At 41.0% G+C, this 20,446-nt stretch overlaps 1 protein-coding gene across 3 annotated transcripts in view; it reads right to left on the bottom strand.

Annotated features, from left to right (window-relative positions):
- Window positions 1-20,446, bottom strand: part of ANO10 (anoctamin 10) — a 228,650-nt gene that overhangs the window by 44,715 nt on the left and 163,489 nt on the right. For all 3 annotated transcript variants that reach the window (XM_072793564.1, XM_072793563.1, XM_072793562.1), the window contains one exon: window positions 17,946-18,062. In XM_072793564.1, the coding sequence (XP_072649665.1) occupies window positions 17,946-18,062 (117 nt within the window). The remainder of the gene's footprint in view (window positions 1-17,945; window positions 18,063-20,446) is intronic.

The raw sequence follows: 20,446 nt of genomic DNA on the forward strand, positions 1-20,446 counted from the left end.
GGAGTGATGCCATCATCACAGTGCTTTGAACAGTGGAAAATTTATACTTTTGCTGCAAACAAGCAGATGGTTTCAAGTCTAATGGAGGACCATTTAAAGATGCCTCAGTCTGAATTTGGAGATCAGGAATGACTGCATCTTGGAGTTATTGTTTCCCAGAAAAATTAACTTCCAGGGGATTAGCTATGTGCTAACCAACCATTTCTCCCTGAGACTGCCACTGTGTTAATACATAATTAACTCACAAGAAATTCATTTTTTTCTCCCGACAGCTAATATGTTTGATTTGGACACCCCGTGTCTGTAGCCAGGATAGGCCCAAGTTCCAGAGAGCAAAGATCTCTGCATGCAGGTATGTAGGTATATATTTTTAACAAACAATTCCAAATAACAGGGGTATCAGGACTGTCACAAGCTAATGTGCAATGGATTCCTGAAGCTATGGATGAAAAACAGCCAGGTCCTATAACCAAATGTAAACGAAAATCAAACCCACTTCACTTTCCCACAATATAACAAGTCATTTCCACTTAACCACCTTCAACTAAAGGCTCATGGTTTCATAGGGGATCTAAGGAAGCCAAGGGGGTTGCTGGGTGACATGGAGCTTTAGACTGGTGGCAGATAAGAGATGCTGATGCAGATTGTTTTAAGAGAATACAGAAAAGGAGGCAATTAGAGAGGAGTGTCAAGATGCCTGGTGGTCTAGGGGCACCTGGGTACTCAGTTCAACATCTGACTCTTAATTTTGGCTCAGGTCATGGTCTCAGTGTCATAAGACGACCCTGTTGGCCCTGTGTCAGGTTCCAAGCTGAGCAGAGAATCTGTTTCTCTTGCCCTTCCTCTCCCTTGGCCCCTCCCCTGCACACATGCATGTGCTCTCTAAAATAAATAAGTAAATCTAAGAAAAAAAAAAAAAGATGCCTGGCTGGTCTCCACCATCCCAAGCATCACACTGGTGACGGCCCAGGACACAGCCAGTATGCTGGCAGTAAACCGGCTTCTTGGGAGCATCACCCCACTTCCTGCACTCACTGTCCCCAATCCAGAAAGGCTCTCCAGCACTGGAGTCAGCAGTTCATCTGAAAGCTAGTGCTGTCTAGACCTTAGGGCACGCTTATAGTTAGAGCACGCTTTTTGATCAAATGAAAGAGACCATACAAATGGCAAACAATTATCTTTATTCCCTGCCTTGCTGGAACAATAAAAATTATGTGCACTATGATCTGAAGCAAAAGCTTTCCTATAGCAGAGCCATGAACAAAGCTTGCATTTAGGATCTGGCAGGAAGGACCTTCTGTTAGAGCTCTCAGTGGCTCAGCCTTTTGTTTCCTGTTTCTCCAACCCTACTTTGTACTTTTCTCAGCCTCACTCTGTAGAGAGGCCTCTGGAGATGTGTTCTCTTCCCTAGAGTGTATGCACTTCTTGGTTTTGGTTGAGACAGCCCCTGGTCTGCCATTTGGTATGGTGAGTTAGTCATGAGTTGACCTTCAACAGAGGAGGACTGTTTTCTACAGGGAACGGCAAGTTAAGCTGCTGCTAGGACTGCATCACTGACAGCAGGGTCTGAATGAGGTCCATTCTCACCTCACCTGCCGTGTACCAGCCCACATGGGGCTGAGATGGGAGGGCCTGGAAGCCCCTTACCCCCTCACAAAGAGAGGGCAGCCTTCACCAGGGCAGTCATCCTTAACACAGCCTCCTAAGTAGGAATGCTGGCCTAGAGCACAGACCCTAAGGCTTGTGGCCATCCCAGGGGAGGGTCTGAGACCCCAGTGCTCTGAAGATTGGAAGGCAGAGACAGCAAGAAAAAACAGAGGGGTGCATGAGCATCTGCAAAGAAGAGAAAGTGGGATAATTTGCTGAAAGGAAGTGAAGCAAAAGAGGGAGAGGGAGAGAAAGAGAAAGAGTAAAGAGCAACCCAGGCACAAAGATCGAAGGTTAAAAAGAAGGGTGTTTGGATAACATAAAATTCAAAGAATTGACATTCTGGGCATGCAGGCCTTTTCCTTTTTCAAAAAATATTAAAAAAGAAGGAAGAAATGTTGATGGGGAGTGGGGAGGAGGATATAGAAGAAAAGTGTGACTGACACATGCACACAGATTCTACAGAATCCAACAGCAGAGCTCCATTCTAGCGTGAACTCTTGCCACTATTCCTACTAGAGACTATGCTCTAATTTGTTTCAAATCCACCATTTGTGAATTCTGCCACTGAATGAGCGAGTGTGAGCCCAAGAAGAACTATCCAACAGAGCCCCATCGTAATTTTTGAAGGGGACTTGACACCAGTTTTCATTTCCAGAAATTTATTTGAAATCCAAGTTAGTTCTGGTTAATTAGCCTTTCAAGATGACCTGTTCGGGGCTAAAATACAGCTGCATAATAACTATTTTTAAGGAATCACAGGCTGGAGGGGATTTGAGGCAGTTCATTGCCTGAAAGTAGGTAAATCTCCAAAGTAGGAGTTCCTTTTCTTCTGTAAGACCTCCAAGGATGGAGTATTAAAACCATCCTTTTCTAAGGATGGAGTATTGCAAAGGAGTATTTTATCTCCCAATGGTCAAGTTCTTCGTTGCACCCAACAGAGAATTCTGTTGTATTTATACCCATCTGCTCTATGGTGGGAAATGGTGGAAAAGCTATAGGCTCAGAATCAGTTACCGGCCTGGAACTGACTACTGACTCACCCCGCGTGATTATTCCTGTCATTATACTCATTTCACAGAGGAAGTTTACTTAGTAGTGAAGCTGGGATATACCTGACTCCAAAAGCCATCATCTTAACACCGGGAACATGCAAACCATCCATCCTGCTCCTGCCCCATTTTACATTCTTAGAGAACCAAAGTGCTTCACTAAACGCCAATGTTTGGGTACAGACATAAAGATGACAATTCCTTAGCGAATTTCTCTGATGGTAACTGTTGAATCACACATCATTTTCACAGAAATGATTTGTGCACAGCTATCCCGAATAAAGTTTGAATAACCCAGACTGATGTTTTGGAAATTGTTTTCTACGACTTACTTAAAAAAAAAAAAAAAGTGAATTCATTAGTCCAAGAAGTCAAAAAAAGCAACCTGGCTTTATTCTGCTTCTAATCAAAACAATATTTATCACATGTGAAAGGAGAGGCATTGGTGCTGTGTTTCCCAGACACTTGGCAGATCATTTTCTCTTGTGCCTGTGACTAAAACCAGACTTGAAAATTTAAAAGTATGTCTCTCATTTTTTTGAATGACAATTCAAACAAGAGACTGCAAATCTACTCACACAAACACTGCTTTAAGCAACCTGAATGAAAAACTGGAGAGAAATCTTGAGATCCATTTACAAATAAGAGATTTTATTCCAAATTGGCTTGTGAGAGAGATCAAGAATTTAAAGTTATAGCCCTGATAACACAGTTACCTGGTGGACACTTGATCTGAAAGGTCAGCCTCCAATACAAAAATAAAATAAAAACTCAAAAGTTTATGAGAAAAAAAATCATTTCCTAATACAAAATTAAATGGGTTTTTGGAAGGAAAAAGAAAACGGAAGGTGATCTACTTTGGAATTGAATTTCATAATCCAGGACATTTCACCAGGCCTGGTATTTCGTTCTTTGTTCTCCCACCATTTTCTTCACCTATACACATCATTTCATCTTGCTTGTAAATGGCATTGCCAAGGACATCTGGTAAAATGCACGAGGTGTTCAAAATCCAACACGAAATCATATTCCATGGTTCTCCTGGGGAACTACAGGAGCAGAATAATTGAGACCCATTCTCTGAATCCAACTCATCAACTACTCTGGGGGAGGTGAGTATATGTGGTCAATGTAAGGGATCAAAAGGCAAGTTATTTCAAATATCCATTTCATGTACCTACCAATCAACACATTATTTATATCACCAATTAAAACTCTTTCAGGGTGATTTCCGATTTCGAAGGGATTTTATTTTATTTTTTAAAAAGGTTTTATTTATTTATTCATGAGGGACAGAGAGAGAATGGGAGAGGGGGGCAGAGACACAGGGAGAGGGAGAAGCAGGCTCCATGCAGGGAGCCTGACATGGGACTCGACCCCGGGTCTCCAGGATCACACCCTGGGCTGAAGGTGGTGCTAAACCTCTGAGCCACCTGGGCTGCCCTCAAAGGAATTTTAAAGGAAAGTTAAACTCACTGTTTTAGAACATACTATGTACCAACTACTGTGGTAGCTATTTTTATATGGTGAATTGTATTTTATTTAATGTCAAATTCTGTTTCTTTTTTTTTTCAAAAAGATTTGTTTATTGTTTTAGAGAGATAGAGAAAGAGAGAGAAAGGGAGAGAGAATGCAGTGGGAGGGGCAGAGGGAAAGAGGAGAATCTCAAGCAGACTCCCCAGTGAGTGCATTACCCAACGACGGCTCGATCCCATGACCCTGAGATCATGACCTGGGCCAAAATCAAATATATATATATATATATATATATATATATATATATATATATATATATATATATATATAATTTATTTATTTATTTATTATAGTCATACAGAGAGAGAGAGAGAGAGGCAGAGACATAGGCAGAGGGAGAAGCAGGCTCCATGCACCGGGAGCCCGACGTGGGATTCGATCCCGGGTCTCCAGGATCGCGCCCCGGGCCAAAGGCAGGCGCCAAACCGCTGCACCACCCAGGGATCCCAAAATCAAATCTTTCTTAAGCATGAAAAGAGGTAGTATAGGAAGGAAGGAAGAACATTGGGCCAGGAGCCAGATTCTGGACCTGACTGCCTTTGACCATTTTAACTTTCAGAGTCTCTGTCTTCTCATCTATAAAATCCAACAGTAAAACCTGCCAGGCTTCTCATAGGCTGTGTAAGAATTAATTAAGCTTAATGGATTTGTAAGTGCTCTGGTGAAAGCAGTGCTCAGTAAGAATGTAAACAGCAAGCACTGTTGTATTCCAGACCACAGTGAGGTAGGACTCTGTAGATTTCTGAGCAATGCTCCAGCTCCTAGGAATGACTAATTCTATAGTCCATAGCATAAAGAGGTATAAAGAAGTAGAAAGGCCTCCAGGATGGCTTAACAAGAACAATGGTATCAAAGTCCAAAGAACTATCTTGCATGTTAAGTTGGAGTTAGTAAGGTTGTAAAGAATTGGAAAACTTAGGCAAATAGTTAAATCTTTACTGCTTGCTATTTATGCAGGAAGGGGAAGCCAAGAGAACACAGGACTTCAGAGCCAGAGACCTGGGTATGCCGGGTAGGCATTGTGATTTTGTGATGGTCTGGTTTTAGACAAATTACTTAACAGTTTTTTTCTTTTTCCTTTTTTTCCCCTTTTAACTTACTACACAAAAGTAGAGAGAATAATGTAATGATTCCCATGTATCTATCTACCACTTAGCCTCAACAATTATCACCTCATAGTCAAACTTGATTCATCCAGCCTCCTTTTCCTGGATAACGGGTGCATTAGTTATCTACTACCATTTAACAAATTACTCTGAAATTTCAAATTCATGGCTTAAAACCACCTGCATTTATTTCCATGCTTTCTGTTGGTGAGGAATTTGGAAGCAGCCAGGTGGCTCTGGCTCAGGGCCTCCAGTGAAAGTGCAGTCAGGAGGAAGGCAGGGGCTGCAGGCATCTGGAGGCCTGACTAGGCTAAGAGCTGGGGATGACAAATGATGGCCCTGAGGCCAAATCTAGCCCACTCCCTGTGTTTATAAATAAAGTTCTATTGAATACATCCTCTTCCTTTCATTTATATATTGCCTATGGCTGTCTTTGGACAACAACAGCAGAATTGAGTGGTTCTGATAGAGACTGTATGGCTTCCACACCTTAGCATTTACTACCTGATGTTTCACAGAAAATGTCTGCCGACTGGAGAATCTGTTTCCAAGATGGCTCACTCACTTGGCTGTTGGCAGTAGGTCATGTTTCTAGTCATGTGGGCCTCTCCATTGGCTGCTTGCATGCTGGTTCACAACCTTGGGGTTCTCTGGGTGAAATCTGAAACTGACCCCATACATAGAAGGGAGGGAGGACACTCCAGGTTGGCAGGTGGCAGGTTTGACAAGCAAGGAAGATGATGGGGGAGGCTTGTCTTGGGTGGCCAAGAGATGAGTAGGATGGTCAGGTCTACACCTGACCTCCAGAATCTTACATTTATACAGAGACCTGTATACATTTATACAGAGTTCAGTTGCATGTATAGTCCAGACAGTCTCAACACCAACTCTCTCAAGGCTGTGACCTGAAATGGCTCTTTAGGGTGGGAATGGTGGGCAGAGCATACATTCCAAGGACGGAGGAGGAGCTTCCTACTGCCTAGATCAACCAGCAGTCAGATCTCCTTGACCCCCTCCAACTTGGAGTGTCCTCACAACATGGCAGCTAGTTTCCCAAGAGCACATGATCCAAAAGGGAGAAGATGACAGAAGCCATGTTTATTACTTATATTTTACGACCTAGACTCAGAAGAGATATACCAACATTCTATAGTATCCTATTGGGATGGGATGTCACAAGCATATAAGTACTTGGGAGGCAGGGATCATTGGGGACCATCTTGGAAGCTAACAACCACAGTTAGTGATCCTTTCCTTAATCTATAAAGTTGGGGTTTGGGACTGGATTGAGAATTTTTTCCTTTAATATTTGACAATTACATGATGTAGGGAATTTCTGATAATTTATATTTTTATGCTTTGGTCACAGAATGTATTCAATACTTGTTGAATTTTAATATCCATATTTTAATTTTGACTCATATATGAATTCACCATAATTTACTATTTACATTCTTAGAGCCATTATTAATGTAATTATTTTCCTTTATCTAGGCAGTATTTCAAAAAGTTCCTAAATCCAAACATTTGTTTTCTGTATTCTATTCTTAGAAGACAGAGACAAATCTGTGCTGTTCTTAAGGATTTAAAGTCTGAATTTTCTAAACTACCAATCACTGTCTTTTCAGCCCAATCTCTCAGGTTTACATTCATTGCATGATATAATAGTCCATCATATTCCTGAGGTTCTGTAGCAGTACAAATCAATGGAAAACAATACCATTTATTATATTAAGTATTTTCTATTTCAGCAATTTACTAGTAGTTAAAAATAAAAGTTAAAAAAAAAAGTCTGTGGTTTCCTGACATAGCAAATACTCAATAATGGTTTCCCAAATTCCAAATATAATGTGCAGGAGATAATTTCCAAGTCAAAAGACTAGAATTCGGTTGTAGAGAAAGGCACAAAGAGATGGGGCTTTGATTCTGGTGATGTTCATTTAATTACTGACTTACTCATTCAACAAATATAAATCCTGTGTCTGGAGTAATCCTGTCTCTAAGAAGCTTCTAGTCTGGTGGTCACACACAAATATCTTTGACACCTTGGTGAGCCAACAATATAACCTTTAATATCCTAGAATATATGGTTAAAAAAAAAGTAAATAGCTGCATTCATAACAGCCCAGGCATTTTCCTGGAAAAGAAAAGCCTGCTCTGACATTCATATATGAGTCAAAATTACTCTAGTATGGACTCTGAGATTAGAACTCTTAGAACTTATAGTATCTTCCTCTTAAAATACATAGTTTTGATGAGCGAAAGAGGGATTCTCATGATGGAACACAGAGTAATGTACAGAATTACTGAATCACTATATTGTATACCTGAAACTCATATAACACCCTATCTTAATTATGCCAGAAATAAAAAAATAAAGCTTCAAGCATTCTGAAATCTCTGATTTGTTATAAAGTGAACTTTTTTTCTTTACAAATCCAGACACAAGGAACCCTGGGTGGCGCAGTGGTTTGGCGCCTGCCTTTGGCCCAGGGCGCAATCCTGGAGACCCGGGATCGAATCCCACGTCGGGCTCCCGGTGCATGGAGCCTGCTTCTCCCTCTGCCTGTGTCTCTGCCTCTCTCTCTCTGTGTGTGTGACTATCATAAATAAATTAAAATTAAAAAAAAAATCCAGACACATTTCAATGACCAATGTGATCCCAGTCCAAAGCACAGGGTGACACTCCTATGGTATGGTATTGTGAACTTGAGGCCCTTCTGTACAGAATGGAACTGTGCTTCCAAGCCCCTTCTACCCATACTGTTTCTGGCTTACTCACATGCTGGCTTGGAAAATGTTAAATTTTATTCTGTTTCATGGCTTATTCAGTAATTTCCACAAGTAAAAATAAATCTGGTTCTGATTTGGCTATGTTTCTTGCATCTGGGAAAATAATTAAGATACACAAATTTAAATTTTTGCTTAGAAAACCAGGGGAATGAGATAAGTAACAATTTCTATGGATTGTTTACTAGGAAAGACAAAAATGATCAGAGGCTTTCTAGAGTTTTAGTGAAGCATCTTTAGTGTCTATAAGACTCGGTGTACTTTATAGCATTTTTTCTCTAGTGAGAACAGAAAATGCAGGGGGAAAAGATGTGTACACATCAGTGGTAAGGAGAGGACTGTTCCAGAGTCTGAGTTTTACAAGTAAAAACTACTTTAGAATTTTATCTGGCTTGATTTGGGCTTATCTTACCATCTTCTGGGAGCCACGACTGTTATTGCTATCAACCACAGTCCATCTTTCTGACAAAAATTTGGGCTTTTTTTTTTCTTTTATTTATTATTTATGATAGTCACAGAGAGAGAGAGAGAGGCAGAGACATAGGCAGAGGGAGAAGCAGGCTCCAAGCACCGGGAGCCCGACGTGGGATTTGATCCCGGGTCTCCAGGATCGCGCCCTGGGCCAAAGGCAGGCGCCAAACCGCTGCGCCACCCAGGGATCCCAAGTTTGGGCTTTATCAAGGCTAGGTATGAGGACCTTTAAAAGGGCTCGGATGCAATTCCTCAGAGTGCGTTCCCTTCCCTAGTGATCCCAGAAAGGCATATGACCTAACTGTTTCCATTTTTGTCAGAGTACCTATTTTAAGATTCCTCTTTTCTTGTCCAAGGACATCACTTGTCATTTACTTAATATATTAGCTTCTGAACTATGTATGAGTCAACAAACTTAGTTTGATGAGGTGGAGGTTTATTCAGATTGTTCTGGGCATCAGGCACTGTGCCAGATGAGGGGACGCAGGAGTAAAGAACCACCTAGCCAAGTGCAGCAGGGGATTGCACAGTCGTCTGCACCAATGGATGGAGTGCTCCCCCTTGAAGGTGAGGGGTGTGATGCTGAGGGCAGAGGGGAGGCACGGGGTGGAGGTTTAGTTATGAATTAGCAAGAGTCCTTGGGAACCCAGGAGCAGTGCATCATGCCACACCAGAAAGGAGAGGAAGAGCAACAACAGAGGAGCTGAAGGGCCACACAGAGCCAGTATTCGTTCAAGCAATAATCACCTGTGAAGAAGCAGCATGCATGGACTGGAGAGGAATCAACCGCACAGGCTAAGGGACCCTAGGCCAAGAACCATTCAGAGGAGTCCCTGCACACACAGAGGCTTAGAGCAATGCCTGGCTCATATGACCACCTACTGTATGCCAGCCTTATACTACCTCTCTGGCTCTTATTACTGCCCAGCTGTGTGCAGGCCACGAAAACAGGGGGGACTGCTCCAGGAGTGGAGCTGCCACTAGCCACCTAATCTGGTATCATGGCACCATTTTCCCCCAAATCACTTCCCGGCTCACCCACTGATATAGAATACCCAAGTACAAGGTGGTCCTTGGCCAGCCCAGCTCCCTGAACCGGCCAGCTTCATGCTGTGTCTTCTACACAACGTCTCACTCTGACCATAATTGGTAGGCACCACTGCCCAGGGCCTCGTTATGTTGGGGAGATGACAACATAAGAGAAAGGGAGAGCTCATCTCACAGGGGCCATCCCAAGTCTCAAAGCACCACAGCTTACCAGGCTGGGACGTGTCTTGGGGCCCTGGAACATGGACCATCCCTCCCCAAGAACTAAGGTTCCAGCACTGTCTGCCACTAGCTTCCTTGGAAGCCAATTCTCTCTCTGGACTCATTTTCTTCTGAACCACATATTGGCAAACTAGCTTGTGACTATATATCCAATAGTCAAATGCTTTAGCACCTTTGTTCCAGACTGTGAAACTTTTAACTTTCCCTTAAAAATGTTTATCTACCACAACTCGAGAGCACAGATGCAGGGAAGAGAAGTTCAGAGGTAAATGCTGGAAATGGATTAAATATACTTAACCCTAGGAAACAAAGACATTACTGAAGGCCCCAGCCCAGATGGCCCAGCCTGGCAAGGGTCCCACACCTGATTTGAGGCCCTTGAGGGCTATAATTAGCACTGTGGTGTCTTCTTAAAGCCCTTATCTTGTTCTTCCTGACTGATTTCTGAGGCTGTTATCTTTCTCAAAAGCTGCGTTTGGACCTAGCACTCTGGATTCTGTAGGTGCTTGGCTCTGGGATGGCTGGCTGCCCCGAGGCCAGGGAAAGTGGGGACTGTATTGAAGGTGCAGTATCCTTGTGCTCCAGGACACTGAGTGACTCCTTTCTAATTTTAATCAAATCTCAAAATTATCAAGTACTGAATAAATCAATTTGAAAAGAAATAAAAGGGCATCTCTAGGATGATATTTACCATCTAGAATTCTTTGCAAAGGTCTCACCAACTGAAGCCTAATTCTTTGAAAATGCCCTCTGCTAAGCAAACAATTTTATTTTCCCCAGTTTGCCTCTCACCTTCAAGTACATCTAACTTGCCTATATATTTAGAAATGCTATAGTTTCCTATCTGCCACAGAAGAAGGAGCTGCTCTCACTGCGTCTCCTTTCCTCTGTCTCCTCCCATCACAGCTGTGAGGAACGTGGACCAACAGAGCACTGCTCCAAATGGGCTCCAGGGCTCCTGCATTAAAACCAGTGCTGGGGAGCACTTGGGTAGTTCAGTTGATTAAGCATCTGACTTCAGTTTGGGTCATGGTCCTAGAGTCCTGGGATTGAGTCCCTGCTCAGCAGGGAGGCTGCTTCTCCCTCTGCCTCTGCCTGCCATTCTGTGTGCTTGTACTCTCTCTCTCATTCTCTGTCAAATGAGTAAATAAAATCTTAAACAACAACAATAGTGCTGTGCAAAAATGTAGATTTCTGGGCCTTTCGTTTCATAAAACAGAACACTGAAGTGCAAAGAGACTACCTGCCTCATTTATGGCCCAGACTTCAATTGTTCTTGGCACTCAACTGCCTGTGCTCGGGATCTATGTTTGCTGGGGACTGAGGATTAGGGGTGAGGAGTTTGGAGCAACAGGAAGGGCTTTTTAAATGAGGGTGCCTGTGCCCCACCTTAGATCTAGGGAATCCAGGTGTGGGGTCCAGGCACATGTATTTTTCAAAAATTCTACATTCAAGATGCACAGTTTAAGAACTGCCTGATGACTTAAAATTTTCAGTAATGTTTTGTCCATATAATGGGAACTTGAAAAGTAGCAATTCAAATGCAAATTAAACATTATATACTAATTATTCATAAGTAATAATTTCTATTGACAGATTTACTGTCAATTTCTGGTCACTTAACAGTGAAAATGTCAGGGGATAGGCTAGGCACCAATGAGGTTTATTTCTAACTGTCTTTAAGAACTCCATTTTGACCTGGGCCCACCAACTGACCAGAGGACCCTGCAGAAGCTCTCTCTGCCTCTGATACATGGGAATAGCCCAGTGAATTGAGGCTCTACTTATTTACAAAGCCTATAGTTAAATGTCAGATTAAAGAAAAATTCTATATCCTAGAAAAGTCATTAATAGTTCAGTAAGTAAACCGAAGACATGTCAGTTAATCTGGGTTTTTGAAAAGTACTAAGTGGGTGACCTTTCATCTCTAGGATCTTCTGGACAGTGAGATGACACAGGCAATGTAATAAAAAAAATCTTTGCCTCGACTAACAACAACACAAACTTGCGTGGCCCAAGCAGCACGGCCAACCATGCAACAAAGCCACGGACCAGCAAGAAGGAACAAGAGACAGGCATCTGGCACAGGCTCTTCCATCCAGCTTTTGCTCTGGACCTGTTATTCTTAGATTATACTTTTAACAAAAAAGTAGTGGAGAGAGGAATGCATTTACTTGGTTTGCAGTTCAAGACCCTCGGAAACCTTGAGCACAGCACTCATCACTGTCTACAGCCCACTGCATGGAGCAGATGCATTTGAGCTGAGTTGATTTAAAATCAACTTTAGTGCAAGAGAGCTATGACAAGCTAGAATGCCCTGTTTGAAGGCATTGGTAAATATGAGTCAAAACCTGCTGGACATTTCTGTCCCTCCAGAATCTTAACAGCAAAATCAGCACCAAAATCACGTTTTCTTAGAAGGTAATATTCATCAGAGAATCACACCTATGTCTTCGGAAGAAAAAAGCCCAAACAGACTTCAAATCTTTTAGATTTTCTTCTTCTTTTAAACTTTTATTTATTTATTTTTTATTTAAGTAGGCTCCATGCCCACTGTGGAGCCCAATGTGGGGCTTGAACTCATGACCCTGAGATCAAGATCTGTGCTGAGATCGAGTGTCAGGTGTTTAGCCAGCTGAGCCACCCAAGTGTCCTGGATTTTTTTTTCTTCTTTTAAAATAAGATGAGACAGGGAGGGGTACCTAGCTGGCTCAGTCGGTAGAACATGCAACTCTTGATCTCAGGGTGGGTTCAAGCCCCATGTTGGGCATAAAGCTTATTTTCATTCATTCATAAACAAACAAACAAACAAAATAACATGAAACATGAGACAAAATTTTGGTTAGTTCTTTATTTTTCAATGATGATGTGTATTAATAAATTCTCCCTTTGAATTAGGGCTTTGCTTTGCTGTTAGGTAGAGCATATCTGAAGACAGAGGAAGCCAGGAGCTAAGATGACCTGAGAGATCATTTAGCCATGTCCACAGTAAACATTCACACCTATGAGCACCCTCAAAGCAAATATAACAGCTCTGCAGCAGAACTTCCAGGTAAATGTATTTAGTAAGAGAAGACATGTTAATATCCAACATCATCACAGACCACAGACCCTTTGCTTTTTAGACAAATACATGACAACGTGAAATCCTGAGTGAGAGGAAAGGCTTACTAGTATGGAGCAGGATCTCACCGTGACATGGAGTTCAGGTATGTACACATGGCCAGGGAGTTGCCTGCCCCAATCTATGAAACCTCACTAGAAATGCAATCAATGCATTTACCAAATTTTTTTGATTTACCAAAATTCTTCCAAAGACAATGCCATTCAATTAAAACATGTTTTTGCTTCCATACCTCCTAAAATTTTGGGGTGCTACCTGCCATCCCACACACCATAAATTAAGTAACTGTAAAAATGTATTTGCAAACTTACTATAGATATTGCATATTTGCATACTACAAATACTAAAAACAAACTATTAGATCATTCTTTTAAAGATGTCCGAGAAATTCTATGAAATACCATAGAATGGTGGGTATTGCATCTGTGTGATCCCATCATCACCTATTTAAAAAGTAGGAGAAGGGCAGCCTGGGTGGCTCAGCGATTCAGCGCCGCCTTCAGCCCAGGGCATGATCCTGGAGTCGCGGGATCGAGTCCCACATCGGGCTCCTTGCGTGCAGCCTGCTTCTCCCTCTGCCTGTTTCTCTGCCTCTCTCTCTCTCTTTGTATCTCTCATAAATAAATAAATAAATAAATAAATAAATAAATAAATAAATAAATAAATAAATAAATAAAATCTTAAAAAAAATAAAAAAATAAAAAAGTAGGAGAATATCCCCTTAATTAATAATAACAATTTCATGTTTTTCCTTTTTTCTCCTCTTTGAAATCCTATTTTCTTGCCCTTTCTCCCAAAGAATTTTATCCTAATATTTTTTTCTTGAAAGTATCAATCACTGTCATTCTTTACTTCACTAATATGCTAATAAATGGAAATTTAAATTTTAAATTTAAAAAATTTTAATTTTAGGGACGCCTGGGTGGCTCAGCAGTTGAGTGTCTGCCTTTGGCTAAGGGCATGATCCCAGAGTCCCAGGATCGAGTCCCACATCGGGCTTGTGTGGAGCCTGCTTCTCCCTCTGTCTGTGTCTCTCTCTCTCAATCTCTCTCTCTTTCATGAGTAAATAAAATCTTTAAAAATAAAAAGATAAAAATAAAAATTTTAAACTTAAAAACATTTCCTGTGACTTTGAGTCTCACTATAAGTGTTTAAAATTTTCTTCTAGACCAACTGGTCATTACAGTTATAATTGGGGCATACATGATAAAAATTACGTAAATATAACATACATATTGATAAGCAATTATTGGACACACATTCCTGGAAACATTTTGGAAATGTGTCTTTTAAGGAGATGGATTTGGTTTTGGCAAGTGGGTGGCTGGGGTGCCTTTATAGGAACACAGTTTAGTCCCTGACACCTCAATGTTGTAAGGTTCTCTTAGCTGTGAGGCTTTCACCCTGGGGACAAGACACAGGGTAGGGTTCAAGACAGTGAGGGGTGCCTTCCTTCTGCTAAGCAGGGGAGGACAACAGTAGAAGAGAGCTGGTGTGACACAGGACAGCCAGGAGGGACCACAGGGCACCTGGGCTTCCGACAACTACATTTTAGGAAAGAAGATGCACATGATTTGGGGATCAGAACATTGAAGACCTTATAATTGTCTGTGCCCATGGGCTCCTCACAAGTTTAAGGAAACTGGCTATGGGGAGAGACGTGTTCTGCCCCTCACCTCTATGATTTTAGCCTCTCCTTTAAATAGGAGCTGAGCAAGTACTCTGAAATACTGAGCAGGGTGCCAAATTCAGGTTAGTCTGCCCTCAGCCTTGGTCTCACCCTGACCTCACCCGAGGCCCACTGAGGACAAATCCCACTTTGCCTCAGATAACCTCTGGGTTTCCACATTCGATTCATGCCCTCAAACTTGGTGTGTAAAATATATATTATATGAAGTAGATTTTACTCTGAAAATTTCACCTGATGTTTAAATTTTTTTTCTAAGGGAAAAACCAAAGCATATGAATATCTGTATAAAGAGTAAGGAAGAAGGAGGAAGGGTGTGTGAAGAATGCGTTCAGGGGAGCCTGAAAATGGCATTAGGGAATTTAAGGAATTATTCAAACCACCAACATGAGGGAAGACTTTATTCCTCATTTACTTATATGAGTGTTTCAAATGCAGAAAAGCATAAAGGTAACAAATGGCAAATCATCCCCCTCCCAGAGAATTCCTGTTGCTCTTAAATAAGTAGTACGTGTGCACGGTCAGAAAATTCACACTGTATGTGAAAAGAGATATCCTCATTTTTCCTCAAAGGTAGCTACTACTCAGGGTATCCCAGAAGCCCTTCTAGGGAAAACAAATGCATGTTTGCATTCACCCATTTCTCGTCCATTCCTTCTCTTCTTCAAAATTTAACTCAAACTTGTTCTGCATCCTGCTCTCTCCACTTAATAAAATAGCAAATACACACTCACGCATGCAGCTTTGTGCACATGCATGCACATGACACACACGCCGGCACAAAAGAGATCTTTTTAAAGAGCGGGTTCATAGAATGTTCTCATGTGCAGCCATTATCATATGATAATTATTTTAAACTGTTTCCTACTGAGTTTAGTTGTGTCTGGGTTCTTGCTATACTTCATTTCTATGCTTTCACAACCTTACTGTGGTCCACTTTGCAATTACAACCATCACCCTAGCAAGAGTAATTCTGGTTGGGGGTAATCTAAATTTTGATTCAACTGCCTTCTAGAAAGGGTGGGCCAATTTACACTTCTGTCAAGTATAGAAAAGTGTCCATTTCCCCACACCCAGTGGGAACAGGTTATCAACCACCATTTGCCAATAGGGTGAGTGAGTAAAATGTCATGTTTCACTGTTTGAACTTATATTTCTTTAATGGTGAGTGAGGTTGAACACATCTTCCTACGTTATGCTTTGATTCTGGCTTTTCTTTTTTAATGGATTTATAAAAATGCTGCTTGAATTAAAGATCTTAACCATTTTTCTTATGTTGCAAGTGTTTCCCCAGTTTGTCCAATTTATCTTTTGAGGGTTTTTCTTTTGTCATATAGAAGCTTTAAATTGTTGTGCTTTTTATATCTCTTACCTATCTGAATTTTGCAGGAGGGTGGTGGCAAGAGGCACGTTAAGAATGAGGTAAAATAAAGTATAATATTTTTCCCAAATAATTGTTTGTCATCAGACCATGTAACAAACAATCCTCCTTTTCCCCCATTACCACAGAGTGTTAATTTTACCATAAACTAAAGTCCCAGTTTTATTTGGGTCCATTTACAGACTCTCTGCTCTATTCCACTGATCTATTTCTTCCCTAATTCAGAATGGATTTAATTACTATAACTATTGTATTATTCAGAATACATTTTAATATCTGGCAGAGCTGGAGGCCTCATTTTTCTTCTTTTTCAGAAATCTCCTTGCTATTCTCAAATGTTTATTTATTTATTTTTTTTTTTTCAAATGTTTATTTCTATATATTTGAACTGGCATCACATTTTCACAAGACTGAATCTTTTGGTCCTAGCAGAGTTTTAAAAATATTCTTTACCTAGATTACCCATATTGTTTTTATAAGTTATTACCTAAAGGATTTCTATTTTGGCTTTTTTGGTAAATGGAAATTTTTTTTCAACAGTATTTTCAAATGGCCATTATGTCTTATGAAAGGAAATAATTTTAGATAAACCTTCGAACCTACCTCCTTACCAAGTTTTCCTATTGCTTCCAGTAACTTACCTTACCTGGTGATTTTTAGATTTATAACCTTATCATCTTCAAGGGGTGATACATCTGCCTGCTCCAGGTTACTTGACCTTCTTACTTATTCCTCTTGTAAAACTGCCTTGGTCAGCAGACCCCGCACAATGCGAAGCATCAGTGGTGGGAATAGGTTTGCTGACACTGCTGTGAGTGCTTCTGGTGCCTCACTGGGGAGCATGATACTCAGATTTTGATTTAAGATACACATACACTGCCTAGAATTTGCCCTGCACCTCAGAAACTGAACCTCAGTAATGTAGCCTCCCCACTGCTGTGCCCTGCTGGGTGACCCACGCTTCTCCCTCTTTGCAGTACTCTTACCACAAGTCCTATCCTGAGGACACTTCCAATCATGGGTACATTCTGCTCCAGCATGGGGACTCCCATCTCTTGTACTATCATGGCACCCTTGCTTCTATCAGAGGGTCAGTTGGGAGTCCTCCTTGCAATTTTTTCCTCCCACCTCCCCAGATATAAAAGGAAACATTCCTATACAAGGTGGCTTGGGAGCCTGATGGACTATGTAGGTCAGAACCCGGGTCCTGGATGCAGAGCTTGTCGCATCAAATGATACTTCTCCCTGGTTTGATTCCTATGTATCTATCACTGGAGAGAACTAGCTCTGGGCATGGAGGAATCTCTGTCTTCCTACCCACACTCTGCTATAAGCAGAAAGTCAAAATGAATATCTCCAGCATCATCTCTAGTAGAATGTGGAAACCCCTGGGAAGAAGTTTCTACTTTCATAGCATTTTTGCTGCTTTTGCCCACACTTTCTCGTTCTCCCTCATTCCATGCAAGATATTATGCAAGATTCTATTTACTCACTTCTCCTTACTTAATGTTTCTGTAGAAGGCAGGCTTAGAAACTGTGGGGGCTGCCCTAGGATGATTCTTGGAAATCCCTGTCTTGTTCTTTTGCTGAATGCTAGGTCTATTTCTTTTTTTTAACATTGCTCAAAAAAAAAAAAAAAAAAAAAAAAAAAAAAAAACATTGCTCAAATACTTTTCTTTTGTTTAGTTTAGTTCTTTAAATCTATTCATTGCTCATATTATTAGGATCTTGTTTTGTTATACCATCCTAAACTGGAGTCTTCTGTATTTATTTAAGCTAGTAACTTCAAGGCTGAAGGAGATGCTGAGAGTGAGTCCTCTAAATTATGGCCCCTGGCATTTGCTAAAAAAATATACTGATTTTCAGGACAAGTTGCCCTTACCTGATGCTTGAGTGCTTCCAAAGACTCAAACTCCAATCTGGCCAGTTTCATCTGGATATGCCGTGGTTTGTCAGGGATGGCAAATGCAAGTATAAACTTTAAAGCCAGGAGTGCATGCTGAAAATAAGAAAGAGTATATGTTGATATGGCACATTAGACCACATGTGCAATGAAACAAAATAGTACCTAAGCAATCTGTGATTCTTCTCATGAATCTTAGGTAATTTCCAATGACTGGCCTGTGATGTATCAGAGATCAACCAGGCCCAAGAGTTATATTTAACGCACCCCACTGTGGCCCACTCAATAACTACCATCTTACTTTGCTTTACTCTTTTAAAATCAGTATTCCCTTAAATTGGTATCATATGCTACTTTTAGTGTTTTATAGAAAAATGAAAGTTATTCTGAAAAGTCTTTCACAAAAAATTTTTTTTTCTACCTGTGTCTAATTTCCCAAAGTATCTCAGCATATGACATGGGCAGACTCTTTGCCTAGTAACATCTTCCCTGTGCTATGCTACCTGAATGAAATGTATATCATTTTAAATACCAGGTGCCTTGAATCCTCTACATCCCCAAAAGTGCCTGGTGCGGTTTCTTTCTGATAATCAATAAATATGGATGAATTGGTTGGCTGTAAATATAATATCTTACCCTGCTGACTCTGTATACTATAGGGCCGGTACACAGAAATAGAGTGTATCCATTAGAACGTGTGAAGCTTAGAACTCTTCTACACTAAAATCATACAGAGGTTCTCTATACCATAATGATATAAGGTTTATAATTACGCTTTTTTTCTCTGCAAAACCGAGTAAGCCAAAGGGACCTCAAATGCATGGCCTTGACCTATTGATGCTTTTGCAATTCTAGTATCATCTTGTGATCCAGGATCAACACCCACACAAGTCTGAACGATGAAAAGAATAAAGCTGCCTCTTTGATGACAGCATGAATTACTAAATACTAAAAGCTGTGAGATGATTTTTAAAGGTGAGAAATAATTAAAAGATATTTCGAAAATCAGTGAAGGAACTAGAACAACCTCTAAGAAATGTTACATTGAATTATTGACAGAAAAAGAGGACAGCTTAAAAAAAAACTAAATGAACCCCTTACTGTGGTATTTTCTTTTTTTTTTTTCAATTTTTATTTATTTATGATAGTCACACACAGAGAGAGAGAGAGGCAGAGACATAGGCAGAGGGAGAAGCAGGCTCCATGCACCGGGAGCCCGACATGGGATTTGATCCCGGGTCTCCAGGATCGTGCCCTGGGCCAAAGGCAGGCGCCAAACCGCTGCACCACCCAGGGATCCCACTGTGGTATTTTCAAAAGGAGGATGAAGTGTGAATACCACATGGGTATCTTCTGGGAGAAGCATGAAATCATGAAGGAAATCACCATCATGCCAGAACAATCAATAATTTAATCCAAAAGCCTGAAAATGGGCAGAGCCCCAGGGACTCTAGGTATTAACAAGAGATCTGGAGTGAGCCAGGGCCAGGCGGTCTCCACCACAGTGTGACTGCTCTGACCAAAGACACCTGGAAGGTACTGATTAAGCATCTACAGTGTGAAAACTAGTAGATAACAGCATGGATGAGGTGACATCATCTGTTGTAAGTCTGAACTAATTGAGTTAAACGAACAGGAACCTGGATAAAATCTACAAACAACAAACAACTCAAAAAGGTATGCTGTATCTTTATTGCATTCTATTGGGAGTACTGACATTTAATTTTATGTAAGACTTAACCTCTTCAGTGGAAATACTAGACAAGACATGAAGAAATGAACAGATGAAAAGAAATCTTCCACGTTTTCCAAAATAGGGTGTTCCCAAACTTCCAGAGCCCTACCATGAGTCAGGTCACTGGCCTCTCTCCATCTCTCCCAACAAATCTGTACCCATTTTTTCTTCTTTGGAGTCTTGGAGGGAACCAGGGAGAAAAAAGACACTGCTGAGATCTTCCCTTGGATACAAGGTGCCTATAAGATGTGTCACCTCTCCTTTGGGAACTGGGACCAGTTACTGGGCAACCGAGCAAGGCTGCTACACAGACCTCAATGCTCATATGTGCCATACAAAATGTTCATAACCCTCATGAATTAAAAATATTGGTGTTTATTAGACAAGATCAGTTAAAATAGGAAATCATTTTAACATAGTTAAAACACTTCCATAGCAATAAGTTTTTATGAGTAGCTCTGTAGTTTGTTTTCCTAAAATATTTTATACTAATTTTTCTTTAAGATTTTACTTATTTATTCATGAGAGACACAGAGAGAAAGAGGCAGGGACATAGGCAGTGGGAGAGGCAGGCTCCATGCAGGGAGCCAGATGTGGGACTTAGTCCTGGGACTCCAGGATCAGGCCCTGAGCCAAAGACAGAGGCTCAACCACTGAGCCACCCAGGCGTCCCTACATTAAATGTTTTTAAAGGCCTCTATGTAGAGAAATCCGTTTCTTTTGAACTGTATTTGCAAAATAGATT

The sequence above is a fragment of the Canis lupus genome, chromosome 22, assembly GCF_048164855.1.
Source record: "Canis lupus baileyi chromosome 22, mCanLup2.hap1, whole genome shotgun sequence".
Lineage (NCBI taxonomy): Eukaryota > Metazoa > Chordata > Mammalia > Carnivora > Canidae > Canis > Canis lupus.